Source organism: Gobio gobio, assembly GCF_949357685.1.
Source record: "Gobio gobio genome assembly, chromosome: 9".
Classification (NCBI taxonomy): domain Eukaryota; kingdom Metazoa; phylum Chordata; class Actinopteri; order Cypriniformes; family Gobionidae; genus Gobio; species Gobio gobio.
Genome location: NC_137115.1, coordinates 12,526,237 through 12,540,902, shown reverse-complemented (window position 1 = coordinate 12,540,902; position 14,666 = coordinate 12,526,237). Strand labels below are relative to the sequence as shown.

The following is a 14,666-nucleotide window of genomic DNA, read 5'->3' as shown; positions in this document are numbered from 1 at the left end:
ATCTCAGCAGCGTCCAGTAACAGAGTTATACGGAGTTTTCCTGGCTTGTTTATTCCTCAAAAGTCTGTTTTTCCTTGTGTGGTATTTCTGTGCGTTAATAACTCCGTAAGTAATAATAGTTATTGTCATTGTAGATGTGTTTCAGAGTGTGTCATCGCGTAATTCAGTTGATGTCACCTCAGAAGTATTTTTGTGTCAACATACAATAACGTAATGCTCACCTATTTGAATAATCATTCAGTTATTTTGTTATCAACAATGTTTATTCGTTTATAGAAAATATTTGCTTGTAATGTATGTTGATGTAAATATGTATCAGGTCTGATCGGCATATTAACACTTGTTATACAGAGCGCACTGCAGTGCTAACGTTAAAGCGCCGCCAAGCGGCAACCTCCCGCAGTTTCTCTTGAAGCCAATACGGAAGTGCCTCAAACTGCAATTCATCGACTGGCCGCTAGGGACAGGATCCAGAAGGGAGCAGAATTTCATTGAGCCCCATGTTAAAATGGCCAACTTTAGAGCAGAATAAAACATGTTTACAGCCTGGTACAAATTGTGCTTTTGGTCTATACGGCTCATTTTGCCCTTCATGACAACTGTGAGGGGGGTGGATTTTTTTATAACTCATTCGTTTACATTATATAAAGCCTTAAAATTCTGCATAATTAAGGGCGTGGCCATTTCGAGTGACAGGTGGATAGCCATTTATCTGCTGTCTGTTAGTCACGCGTCACTTAAGCTCCGCCCACGTCCCGCCTTTTTGCCCATTTTCTGTTATCCGGGAGTGACGCGCGATGACGCGCTGCCAAGATGGCTCGTCCCTACTTTGCGCTTCAGAACGGCTCATCAGAATCCTATGGGTGACGTCACGGACACTACGTCCATATTTTTTTACAGTCTATGAGCGCCGCACACACTTTTGTAACCGGACACCGCTTGTTAGCAGCGGCAGCTCCGCTCCTTTTAATGCAGCTGCCTTTAGCGCCTATATATGGTACAATACGCTCTGGTTTACGGTTACATTATACAAATGTAACTTATAAGTATAGTTATACAGTTCTTAACTGTGTATGTATATTTACCATCCTTATTTGTTCTCTCACAGAAACCACATTTATGTACATATCCACGCAAACCTGTTTATGCCTTGCAATTGGATGACTGAATAAACATTACTATCATCAAAGTTCACTCTGGATTAGCTGCAGTTCTTTCTAGCCGAATAATTAGGCCAGTTGAGTTCCAACCATCCCACTGCGCACAGAATATCCCACAGGCACCGTGTCGAATGTGGACGAGGTCGAACTGGAAGCCATGTTAATCTTGGACTAAATCGGCCACCGTAGGAGTTGAAACGAAATCGGAATTGAGAGGAACAGAAACTAAAATTCACTGGATGGTCATATACCTTTTCACCACTAGATGGGGGAAAATATCACACAGTGTAGCTTTAAAGTGTATTTGTGCTATCTTTATCTTTATAAATGCTACTTGATTTATGTTTTCTGTTAATGAACTGTTAATGTCTGCATTTCCATCGCGGTCCTTGAAGATTAGGCAAATTAGTCTGTTGACATAGGACTGTGCGCAACTTTCCTTCTGGATTTCGTCCTCCACATGTAAGCTTAATAAAGCCTGAACCTCGTCGATACCTCGTCGATGGTCCATCGGTCATATTTTTTTTAAAACTCCATTGTTGATTCGAAATAACAAACAACTCTTACTGCACGCACTGCAACAGACTTTTAAAAATGGTGGTTGAAATAAAATGCTGCATGGAGTCAACCAATCAGCATGTTCAGCGCCCAAGTCCCACCCCCGAAAGTTCCTGAACTTTGGAAAAAGTACTACCTCACAAGCAGGGACTTTCTGAGTGGGACATTTTTACCCGGAACGTCATTTAGACCCTGGTCCCTGCGGCTTTTGTGAGTTAAGTTTGGAAGTTGCGCTCAACAGCTATAGCTCAACTTGTAAAAATGGGTGTTGCCTGACCAATTAATAACTTATAACTTTGCGATGCTTTCAACGAATCAATATTCTTTTGATAGCTTTTAGCCAGCACCATCCCTAGCTGCTGTGTGCTTATTTTGGTGAAGATGAGTTCCAAAAAGTTGTTTTTTAGGTTAATTCAAAATTAATTTGGGCTTGACTCAAGAATTCTGGGGGAAAATAATTTAGTTTCTAGCCCTTAGGTTTCCAAAGTTATGATGCAAAATACAAATTGCCTTATAGCAACACCTAGTGTCGTACGGGTGTGTGTTCGTACGCCTGAGTAGCGGTGCACGATTAGGACCATCCTGCCAAATTTGGGGTCTCTGACACCCATACACTTCTAGAGCAGAAAAATAAGGAAGGAGAAGAAAACCAGTACAAACACAATACCTTCGGTGCTTGGACCCTTAATTATGTCCACATCATTTTTGAGGCCCCTCAATATGTATCTCCATGGAAATACAATGATATTATTGTGACAAATTGTATGCCATTTCCAATAAAACCATATATATATCTTTGTGACAGGACGATGCAGACGTGGAGTGGAAGTTTGCCAGGGCTAAGCTGTGGTTCTCTTACTTTGAGGAAGGAGGGACGCTGCCTGTGCCGTTTAACCTCATCCCCAGCCCAAAATCAGTCATCAGCCTGGCTATGAAACTCAAACAGCTCCTTATCATACCTTTACACAGACAAAAAGAGGACCTGAAGGAGGACACAGAGCTTAATGAAGTGAGATGAAAAGGAGACTCTTTAAATCGTTTAAAATGCATCTAATGTGTGAGAGAGTTTTCTCACAACATTTCTTTTAGTTTTATTTATATCATGATCAAGGTCTGTCAGTGGGGTTCTCAGTGAAAATGATATCCTTTTATTGGTATTTGGTGCCCTCTAATGGTCAGACAACAGCTTTTCATTTATTGAAAGAACTAAATATTTTATGTTAAATATTCACAAAGAATTTTTTTCTCCCAGACAGGTAAACGAAAAGAGTCCAGTGAGAAGAATTCACCTCATACAAGTCGCTACCAGGTAATACACACAACCAGTTAGTCGATAGTCTTATTTCGTGCTGAAGGGGTTTATTTTTGTGATACCTGTTCATTCTCCTGATTATTAAACAGCTACTTAATAAAATACATAAGCAATATGAGAGACAAGAATCTAGCCCAACTATGTAGGTTTCCTGCTATTTTCGATATATATATTTTTTTTGTATCCACAGAGGATCATGAAACGGCTAATCAAACGATATGTGATCAAAGCACAGACTGACAAAGAGGGAGATGAAGTTAATGAAGGTAAATTGTGAATTTCTGTTATATTGACTATGTACTGGACATCTCTGAGTTTCAGCACACATTCACACAAAATCATTGATGTTGCAAAATGAATCAAACATTGTGAATGAGAATGTTAATCACTGAATACACCTAATACACCCTTAATTGGGGTCTGAGTTCATTAAAGGGTACATAACACACACAGTTTCTGCTAGTCTCATGTTAATCTTGAGTACCTATAGAGTAGTATTGCATCCTTCATATCTTCGAAGAGCCCTTAGTTTTATCATATTTATAAAAGACAGATAGGCTGTACAGATTCTTTCCGAAAACAGCCAAACTTGTGGAGGCGTGCAGTGGTCGGCTACACACACACACACGTCATGGCTTTATCCCTGGATAACTTCCGATTCACTATACGTTCGTGTTGTTTACATTAAATGCACTTACTCGCCGATTGCCAATAAAACAGACATTTTATGCAGTTTCACTCACCGCCTGCGGTTTCGACTCTTGACCGTGAAGAAACAAACACACTTGCAGAACTCCGTTGCTACTCCGGAAAAACAACTGCATCCACTGTTTCCTTAACGCTGGGTTATTTGGGAAGCTGAACAAGGTTATCTTTCCCCCACAACCATAAAACCAACTTCTGTAGTGACATTGTTGATTTTGTGGTCTAAAAACAAAAGGACAGAGCTGCCGACGGCTGCTGAACCAAACAAAGCTCGTTGATGGACGTGCTCTTGCTCTGGTTGATGTGCGCACGCGCTCATCCGGGAAAAGTGCCCATACAAGCAATTCCGCCCTTTAAAGGGCACAGAAAGGACACAGAAATACTCGTCCAACTCGTTTTTTAAAATTTATGGCATGTCTAGCATGAGAATCTAAAGGCCTGTTCACACCGGGACGTTTTTCGTGCGCGTTTATCGCCGACGTTTAACACCTCGTGACTAAACAAAGGGTGCAATGTGAGTGTGCACACTGACACACAAAAAACGGCGGGCGTAAAAGCACCATTTAAAAAAAATGCCTTGGGTTTGTTTTTTTGTTTTGACGCGGCACGTTAAAAACTGGCCGACCAATGAGATCGGCGCTTTTGTTCACGTGCCTGGAGCTGCTGAAGTTACAGTAAAACACTACTTGGTGGTGCCCAAGCACAAAACGGTCTTGCCGAGGAAGACACCCATACATTTTTAGAGCAGAAAAATAAGGAAGAAGAAGAAACCCAGTACAAACACAATACCTTCGGTACTTGGACCCTTAATTATGTCCACATAATTTTTGAAGAAGGAAGTAAGTTGACAAAGAAGAAGGTGAGCTGCTAATTCAAAAAGTGTGTGAATGGATTTTGCAAGCACCTAAATACTGTCTCTCTTTTTCTTCTGCGTGATAAGCGAGTGTCAGAAGCGTAAAGTGTCGCAGGACCAGCTTGTGTACCGGGAGCGGCATCTACTGAATTTGCACGTTCACTCGGCACATCGTCAGTGAAAATCGGTTGGGTGTGAACACTCAATACGCGCCGAAAGACACTGGCGATAAGCGTGCACGATATTCGTCCCGGTGTGTACAGGACTTAACTCTTTAACAGTGTAAAGAAAGAGCATTAGACAACCCCCCCCCCCCCCCCTTTAAATTGCCCCTTTTATGCTGCATTAAAGGTTCCTAATTTTGTTTTAAAGGTCTCCTAGAATAAATTTACATGCATCCAAGGTCAAAAAACACCTATATTTTCTCATAACATACATTGCAGCATCACCTCTTTTCTCAGTGTGTGAAACAGTTGGTTCAAGGTCTCTCTAAACCCCTCCTCTCCGAAAGCCTACTGTGCTCTGATTGGTCAGATGGCCCAGTCTGTTGTGATTGGTCTACCGCTTACAGCGTGTGTTGGAATTGCAACACTCATTACCATATCTGAATTTAAGTTCCAGAGGCTTTCTCAGCACTTGTAAACACAGTGATATGAACAGTAACAATTATGTTTTACCATAGTCTCAGGCTCAGACGTCACATCCATGAACTGTTGGATAAATGTCTAACTGTGAGTTCACCCCGCCGCCGACTAGAGTGTCAAAAGTAGGGTATAAGTTAACCTCACGAAATATGGAAAAAACTTAATTATAGTTACATGTTTGCTAACGAAATAAACCAATTAAAAGCAATTTGTGTGTTGTGGCTTTTGTGTTCATGGTTAAGTGCTATTCTAATTTCAACACAACGTTTACTAGCCTTGGTCTTTAATTAACATTAACATAAATTTGTGTTTATACAGCCTACATTACAATAACTGTCCTGGTTGAAGTGTAGCCTTAATGCAATTGGTCAAATCGGTGTTGTTTTGTTTTTTTGCATTCCTGCTGAAAAACAAGTGTTCTAGCACGCAAATGTTGCCTGTTAATAGTGTTGCATGCCTTCTTATCAAACCTGCCACAGCAATGATTAACCTCTCCTCCATTTTGATTGGGAACTAATGTGGTCAGAACCAAAGTTTACAGGACTTTACTTAAAGTTCTCTGGAATCCTCTCATGTGGAGGACTTCTACATTCCGATTGGTTGCCGCCGAACCGCGCCATTACCATAAAGTTGACCTGATTTCAACTCTCCCCAACGGCCAAATCGTCCAAGAATCGCTGCGTCTCTGCTTGCCGGAGCTTGCTGCTCGCTCACATTGAAAATGAATGAGCTTCGGCCACTTTGATGCTCTCACAATCGGCAGTGTGAACTCACGGTAGGCACACAAAATGGGAAACACTTTCGAAGTCGTCATCTGATTGGTTGAATTCTACAGGATTTCCGAGAGATGTGTGTGACGTTGTGTCACGTGTGTGCCAAACCCGCTCATGGAAGAATAAAGCCGTTGTATGACAATGAGCGCTTATTAGGCTCAACTAAACGTTGGATTTTCCAGAGTATGTGATTGGTTGCTTTATATGTTGGTCTGATGTCCTCGTCCAATGAAAGCTGCAATGGAGTCCAGACCTTCTGCCATCAGTCTGAAGGTCTGGCTACATGAGACTAGTTTTACCGGATCAATTGTAGCCTGAGTTCTTGTTCTTGTCCAGCTGAAAACCGTGTCTTCTCGATATGTCAATAACATTAACCAAACTCTTCCAGGCCTCAGCTACAACTACAGTGTTTGAGGGCGGGTAAAATTAGACGTTGTTCTCAGGCAGCCACTAAAGATTATAGGCTGGCATTATGCAAATGTATTACAAACTTACATAGGCTCGTAAAATTGGAATTAGTGACGACTCGTTTCAGGCATTTCAGAATCAGCTCTTTCTTTTGGGATACAATAATAACCTAATTTATCATGCACTGATCTTTTGAACTCTCAGAACTTTTACATTCACAAACAGCTATTCGACATACTACATGTCAAGTCAACTTTATTTATATAGCGCTTTTAACAATGCAGATTGTTTCAAAGCAGCTTTACAGTGTTAAACAGGAAAATAGTACAGCATAATTTTATTCAGCCGTCTAGCATTCTGGAGAAAACGGTTATGTCATCAGTTCATTTCAGTTATCCTACAGTGACAGTGTGGGCTTTAGATCAGTAATTAGATCAGTAATTTAGTTTATATTGTTAATTTAGTATAATAATTAGATTTATTTGGATATTTAGTTGAAAAATGTAGTGTCCCCAACTGAGTAAGCCAAGCCAGAGGCAACAGTGGCAAGGAAACCAAAACCCCATCAGGTGGCCTAATGGAGAAAAATAAACCTTGGGTTTATTGAGGATGACATATCGATTTAAGTATTATTAAATTGTAATATTCGAACAATCGGAGTCATCACGCCGGAGACGGGTTTATTGGGATGCCGTGTCGACGATGCAGTTTCAGGGGAGTCTAATTGACACAGTCTCTGCAGACACTTCAGGGTCATGCGTTGGTCTTCTCTGGGCGCAGGTCCACCATCTGATCTGGATACGGCCCGGATACGGCTGACTGCAGTAAACCTCGGGATAAAACCGAGAGACTGTATTAGCGTAGATGCCATTCTTCTGATGATGTAACGAGTACATCTGGTGTTTGGGAAGTGTTCACGGTTCCGGCTGACCTAGTTAATGCAGCCTAACAATCATTTAATTGAAAAAGTGTTTTATGTGTATACCACAGTAGAGAGATGTGTTTTTAGTCTAGATTTAAACTGACAGAGTGTGTCTGCTTCCCATACAATGTTAGGAAGACTGTTCCAGAGTTTAGGTGCTAAATAGGAAAAGGATCGACCGTCTGCAGTTGATTTGAATTTTCTCGTTATTATCAACTGGCCAGAATTTTGAGACCGCAGTAGACGTGATGGAGTATAATGTGTTAAGAGCTCGCTCAAGTATTGGGGAGCTAAACCATTTAGTGCTTTGTAAGTAATAAGCAAGATTTTAAAATGTATGCAATGTTTAATAGGCAGCCAGTGCAGTGTTGACAGAACTGGGCTAATATGGTCATACTTCCTGATTCTAGTAAGAACTCGAGCTGCTGCGTTTTGGACCAGTTGGAGTTTGTTTATTAAGCAAGCAGGGCAACCACCCAGTAGAGCATTACAATAATCTAACCTTGAGGTCATGAACGTATGAACTAACTGTTCAGCATTTTGCATTGAGAGCATGTGCTGTAATTTAGATATATTTTTAAGATGGTAGAATGCAGTTTTACAGATGCTAGAAACGTGGCTTTCAAACGAAAGATTGGTATCAAAGAGCACACCCAGGTTCCTCACTGACGACGAGGACTTGACAGAGCAGCCATCAAGTGTTAGACAGTATTCTAGGTTACTACTTGTGGAGCTTTTTTGTCCAATAATTAAAAAAAAAATTTTTTCTGAATTGAGTTGCAGGAAATTACTGGTCATCCAATGTTTTATATCAGCTATGCATTCCGTTAATCTTGTGAATTGGTAAGTTTCTACAGGACGTGAAGAAATATAGAGCTGAGTATCGTCAGCATAACAATGAAAACTAACGCCATGCTTCCTAATGATATCTCCCAGTGGTAGAATGTACAGGGTGAAGAGCAGCGGTCCTAGCACTGAGCCTTGCGGTACTCCATACTGAACTTGTGATCGTTGTGACATCTCTTCATTTACTGCCACAAACTGATAGCGGTCACATAGGTATGATTTAAACCATGACAAAGCAATTCCACTAATGCCTACATAATTTTTGAGTCTATTCAAAAGAATGTTGTGGTCAATAGTATCAAATGCAGCGCTAAGATCGAGTAACACTAATAGAGAGATACAGCCATGATCGGATGAGAAGAGTAAATCATTTGTAACTCTGATGAGAGCAGTCTCAGTACTATGATAAGGTCTAAATCCTGACTGTAAATCCTCACAGATACCATTTCTTTCTAAAAAAAAAAAGGAACATAATTGTGAAGACACTGCCTTTTCAAGTATTTTTGACAGAAAGGGTAGATTTGAGATCTATAATTTACTAATTCTGTAGGATGAAGTTGCGTTTTTTTAATAAATGGTTTAATAATAGCCAACTTAAAAGTTTTCGGTACATATCCTAATGACAAAGATGAATTAATGATATTAAGAAGAGGATCTATGACCTCTGGTAGCATCTCTTTTAATTGCCTAGTCGGTACAGAGTCAAGCATACATGTTGTTGATTTTGATGATTTAACGAGTTTAGCCAATTCTTCTTCTCCTATAGCAGTGAATGTGTGTAATTTTTCCTCAGTGACACTACAATGCTCTGTCTGATGTGATACTGTAGTAGACGGCTGCATGGTTAAAATTTTCTTCCTAATATTATCAATCTTGCTTGTAAAGAAGTTCATAAAGTCATTACTGCTGTGCTGTTTACAAGCATCAGAAGTTGAAGCTTTATTTTTGGTTAATTTAGCCACAGTATCGAATAAATACCTAGGGTTGTGTTAGTTTTCTTCCAAGAGAGTCGAGAAATAAGCAGATCTAGCAGTTTTTACGGCCTTTCTGTATGCGATCATGTGCTCTTTCCACTAATTACGAAATACCTCTAGTTTTATTTTCTTCCTGCTGCGCTCCATTTTTCTTGCTGCTGTTTTAAGGGCCCGAGTGTGCTCGTTGTACCACGGCGTTGGACTATTTTCTTTAATCTTCTTTAAGTGCAGGGGAGCAACTGTGTCTAAAGTACTGGAAACGAGAGAGTCAATAGTTTCTGTTGCAACAATGGCACATGAATAGATAATATTCGAAAAAGCATAAAAGTGGCACCTTAAGCTTTGCTCTTGTTTATTTTCTTAAAAATTTAAATTATGCGATCATATCCTTATATTGTTCCAAGAATGTGTGCTGTTAATATAACAGATGGCCATAGCACTTGTTGAGAGCTCTTGTCCAAAGGAAATAAACCTATGGGGAAATGCATGAAAACTCTGCATGAAACCTGAAGTTTTCTTATCTAAAATGTGGTTTCAGCTAAAACTACCTTTCTAGGCGGATCAACGTCTGGTTATGTGTTGTTCATGTAATGATCCAGTTATGTAATAATGTGACTGATCATAGAAGGTCTTTATCACTCTCTTGACTGTTTTTCAGGGGAACTAAAGGAGATAAAGCAGGACATCTCAAGTTTACGCTTTGAGCTCCTGGAGGAGAAGTCCCGTCAGACGGAGGAGCTAGCAGAACTGGTCAGGAGACTGGGAGAGAGGCTGGCCAGTCAACAGAAACTGTAGTTTTTCTCAACAGGAGCACTCTTCATTTTTCTCAATGGTGATTCTCATCAGAGAGTCAATAGTGTAATACAAAACAAATTATATGATTTTCAATTTAAAATATCATGGATTAAAGGTAGTGCAACAAATACTATGACACAAATACTTGAAAAAATAGAGTTAAATAAATATATATTTAAAGACAGATCAGAACTGGGGTGCTAAATTCATGAAAATATCATATTGTAATAGTTTAAAAAAGTTATGATTAGATAAGAAAAAAATCATAAAATAGTCAATGTACTAGTCTAAGCAGATCATGCAACTGACCCCTAGACATGTTTTTAACAGGGTTTGTAAAAATTACGGTCAAAAGTTACATTCTCCTTTCCTCTGAACCATATTTGCTTTTTTTTATAAGCAACATTTCCTCTGGAAAGCACTAATTCTTAAGGGGAAAAAGCTGAAATTAGTTTAAATAAATATTTTATTACATATCAGTTTTAAAAGTCATGTTTTTGCTTCTGAAAATGCTGCAGTTTGCCACTGTGTTGCCATGTTGTGTTATATTCTAAATATGCAATGTTACAAATATAAATCCTAGCAACAGCAAGACTAAGAAAAAAGCTTCAAAGTTTTCATTGAAGCTGAGCATCGAGCAGCCAAACTTATGTCACAGAGCAGAACCAAATGTTTCTAATTTTTGACCACTGTAAATGTGTTACTGTGTTTTGCATGGTGGTATTAATGTTAATGAATGTGGAAATGTGTCATATTTTATTAATTAGGGTATACACTATTTGTTGATACCCCCTCAAACATGCTTTATTAACCCTAATTATTAATTATACATTTTGTGAAAGTCTGACAGTTAAAAGGTGTCATTGCTACTAGTCAATGGTTAATTTATAATACAAAATGTAAATGTAAAATAAATGTTTCTTTGACACAAGGGGTAAAGTTGTGCTTTCAACTAATTTTCGCCCTCTTTTGCATTCTCTCTTTTATGTTAACACATGCACATATACACTATAGAGACCTATACGTTCACTACACTCAGTTACTTTAAGGAAATTAATCTACTGAGATTCTCAGTAATCCCTCACACAGTCTGTTTATCATAATTTGGAAACAAGATTGTATTAGACAGTTTAAGTTGTTGAGAGAATAATCCCTGATCAATTTATTAATTACAGGTCCCAGACTTAGTAAAATAATTCAATCTGTTCTTTTGTATATTGCATTTACAAACTGCCCAATGATGAGCAAGACCTCCCTGGTTAAAAGGTGAGCTTAACTGAATTGAATGTGGACTTGTAGTGTACTTCAAATTTACAAAAATAAAAAACGTGACAAACCTACTAAACCACATGTAAATAATTATAATTTTAAGTTATTTTAATATACTAAATTGCAACTTTTTCATTACAAATGTGTAATTAAAAATATTAAAAGACATGATAATATTAAAATACACAACAGACATGTTTTAATAGAAATGGCATTAAAATATATTTCGCTTTAACATAAATACTTGTTAGTACATTCAGCAGTAAACCTACACTTCAACCATATGTATAAGACAATAAAAATTATAATGGAATTACATACAAAAGATGTCTGTCAGAAATGCAAAAATGCTCTTAAATTCAACCAATTGCATTTAATATAAATTTAGACAAATATATTTTAAATCAATTGTAAATAACATGAGTCCAAAATAATTCTATTCAGTTCACACTCAAGTATATTCTTTTTAACATTACCTTAATATGCACTCTTTTTAAAGAGTGTGCTTTTTCAATTTCAAAAAAAGTTTGGCAAGTTAAGGCCTGGTTTCACAGACAGGGCTTAGATTAAGCCAGGAGTAGGCCTTGCTTGGATCAATTAAGACGTTTAAATATCTTTTATAAATGTGCCTTAGAAAAAACATTACTGGTGTGCCTCTTGAAATCAATGGCACTGACTTTATTTAAGATACACTATATTGCCAAAAGTTTTGGGCCGTCTGGCTTTACTTGCACATGAACTTTAATGACATCCCATTCCTAATCCATAATTTAATATGGAGTTGGCCCACCCTTTGCAGCTATAGCAGCTTCAACTCTTCTGGGAAGGCTTTCCACAAGGTTTAGGAGTGTGTTTATGGGAATTTTTCCCCATTCTTCTAGAAGCGCATTTGTGAGGTCAGGCAATGATGTTGGAGGAGAAGGCTTGGCTCACAGTCTCTGCTCTAATTCATCCCAAAGGTGTTATATCAGGTTGAAGTCAGGACTCTGTGCAGGCCAGTCAAGTTCCTCCACACCAAACTCACTCATTCATGTCTTTATGGACATTGCTTTGTGCACTAGTTTGCAGTCATGTTGGAACAAGAAGGGGCCATCCTCAAACTGTTCCCACAAAGTTGGGAGCATGAAATTGTCCAAAATGTCTTGGTATTTTGAAGCATTAAGAATTAATTTCACTGGAACTAAGGGGACGAGCCCAATCCCTGAAAAACAACCCCACAGCATAATCCCCCCTCCACCACTCGGCACAATGCAGTCAGGCAAGTACCGTTCTCCAGGCAACCGCCAAACCCAAACTCGTCCATCAGATTGCCAGACAGAGAAGCATGGCACATGAGTCTCCTCTGCTCTAGAGTCCAGTGGTGGTGTGCTTTACACCGCTGCATCCGACACTTTGCATTGCACTTGATGATGTAAGGCTTTGATGCAGCTGCTCGTACGGAAACCCATTCCATGAAGCTCTCTACGCACTGTTCTTGAGCTAATCTGAAGGCCACACCAAGTTTGGAGGTCTGTAGCTACTAACTCAGAAAGTTGGCGACTTCTGCGCACTGTGCGCCTCAGCATGTGCTGACCCCGCTCTGTGATTTTACGTGGCCTACCATTTCGTGGCTGAGTTGCTGTTGTTCCCAATTGCTTCCACCTTGTTATAATACCAATAACAGTTGACCGTGGAATATTTAGTAGTGAGGAAATTTCACAAATGGACTACCTGTCACGGTACCACGCTTGAATTCACTGAGCTCCTGAAAGCGACCCATTCTTTCACAAATGTTTGTAGAAGCAGTCTTCATGACTAGGTGCTTGATTTTATACACCTGTGGCCATGGAAGTGATTGGAACACCTGGATTCAATGATTTGGAGGGGGAGAGGTGTCCCAATACTTTTGGCAATATAGTGTATGTTGCAAGTTGCTCTCAGTCAAAACAGCTCAAACATGCATTTTAGTCTGGGACTACGCTTAAACTTTGGATGTAAAACCGGTGGTAAATGTGGGAAATTAATCCACAGCAAGAGCAATATTACAAAATTACTAGATTGAATAACAAATAAATTAACTATTTTTCTAAAGTAATACTGTTTAAAAGTGACACATGGGCCTATATGGCAAAAATAGTAAGATTAGTATGCTACTTGACCCTGATTCATCCAGTGTGTCAAGGTGAGCCAAGGATGAGGAAGCACGGATCTCAATTTCAGCAGTCTTTATTTACCTAAACTTAACAACACTCTGGAAAACAGTTGAACTGCTAAGCAAGCTAAACTACACCCAGACGAGGACTGACAAAACTGAGCTGGAAACACAGGCTTAAAGGTGCAGTAAGCAATTTTTGAAAAACTTTGATGAAAATCTATCGGAGAGAGCACCACAACAAACTTGTAGCCAATCAGCAGTAGGGGGTGCTCGTGACAGGGGAGGAGATTGAGCAAAAGGGGGATTTGAAGAAAGACTGTAAGAGAGAGAGAAGTCTGATAGATATTACAAAAGAGAAAAGCTCAGGGGAATATCATTGGAAAAAGAAGGGTTATGATCAGGCGGGTCATTCCGGACCCGCATTAATATAAGATATAATATAAGCTTTCCAGTGCTGGAAAGACCTAAGCGAGAAGGCCTGAAAACAGACGCCAAGCTCCATGTGTTTCTGCTCCATGTGAGTAAAATTGGTTTTGAATGTGTGCTGCTGGCGACTAACAATGAACTCTTGCTTGTATATACTCTTGTGTACTATGTGCTCAATGTTTTGTACTTTGTACGCTGGTCGGGCCATGGGACTGACAGAGGCAGCTGGAGAAGAAGCAGTGCATGCTGGGAGTTGGCGTGCGGCGCGTACGGCATGCACAAGCTCCGGAGTGACTGTGGCAGAAGTGCTAGAGGAGGACGGTCGCAGGGAAGATCGCATCGCCGTGACCAGGGTGGTGAAGGGATCCGGCGGGCGATCGCCGCCTGTGTCCGTGGCGCTCTGCATGAATCCTGGTCTTCTGTCAGGACACAGACGGAGGCAGAGAGACCGGTAAGGTGAATGGTAACAGAGACACGAACACAGTAGCACTGCACATTCACTTAGCTCGGTGAATATCTTGATGGCTGGTTGGATGAAGGAGAACACGAGGAGACAAGGAACTGGAGACAAGGAAGGCGTTGGAAGGAGTCAACAGTAGTGATGTGACATTGGAAACGAGGCGTCGGAGCTTGTGTCGAGAATAAATGGGCGTGCCAGATGAAGCCCCGATTCGAGGCTTGTGATGTTAACGCAGAATTCACGTGACCAATGACAAACGAGGCCTCGGTTTGTGTAAAATACGTCATCGGTTCGGGTTCGAAACTCACTCCACCTTGTGGTTGTTGTGGCGTTTCAGAAAAGTGTCAGGAGTAGTAGAAGTGTGAGTGTATAGGTATAGAGGTATAGAGTTGTCATTGTCGTTATTGTGGTTCATATGTGTTAGGGC

General features: G+C 39.9%; 1 protein-coding gene across 1 annotated transcript in view; it reads left to right on the top strand.

The window, feature by feature from the left end:
- The window catches only part of trpc6b (transient receptor potential cation channel, subfamily C, member 6b), a gene marked incomplete at both ends in the record, with an annotated part of 46,869 nt that extends 36,919 nt beyond the window's left edge, over positions 1-9,950 (top strand). The window contains 4 exons of the mRNA XM_079824743.1: positions 2,524-2,727; positions 2,971-3,027; positions 3,221-3,296; positions 9,814-9,950. Coding sequence (XP_079680869.1) covers positions 2,524-2,727; positions 2,971-3,027; positions 3,221-3,296; positions 9,814-9,950 — 474 coding nt within the window. The remainder of the gene's footprint in view (positions 1-2,523; positions 2,728-2,970; positions 3,028-3,220; positions 3,297-9,813) is intronic.
- Positions 9,951-14,666: the final 4,716 nt, after the last annotated feature.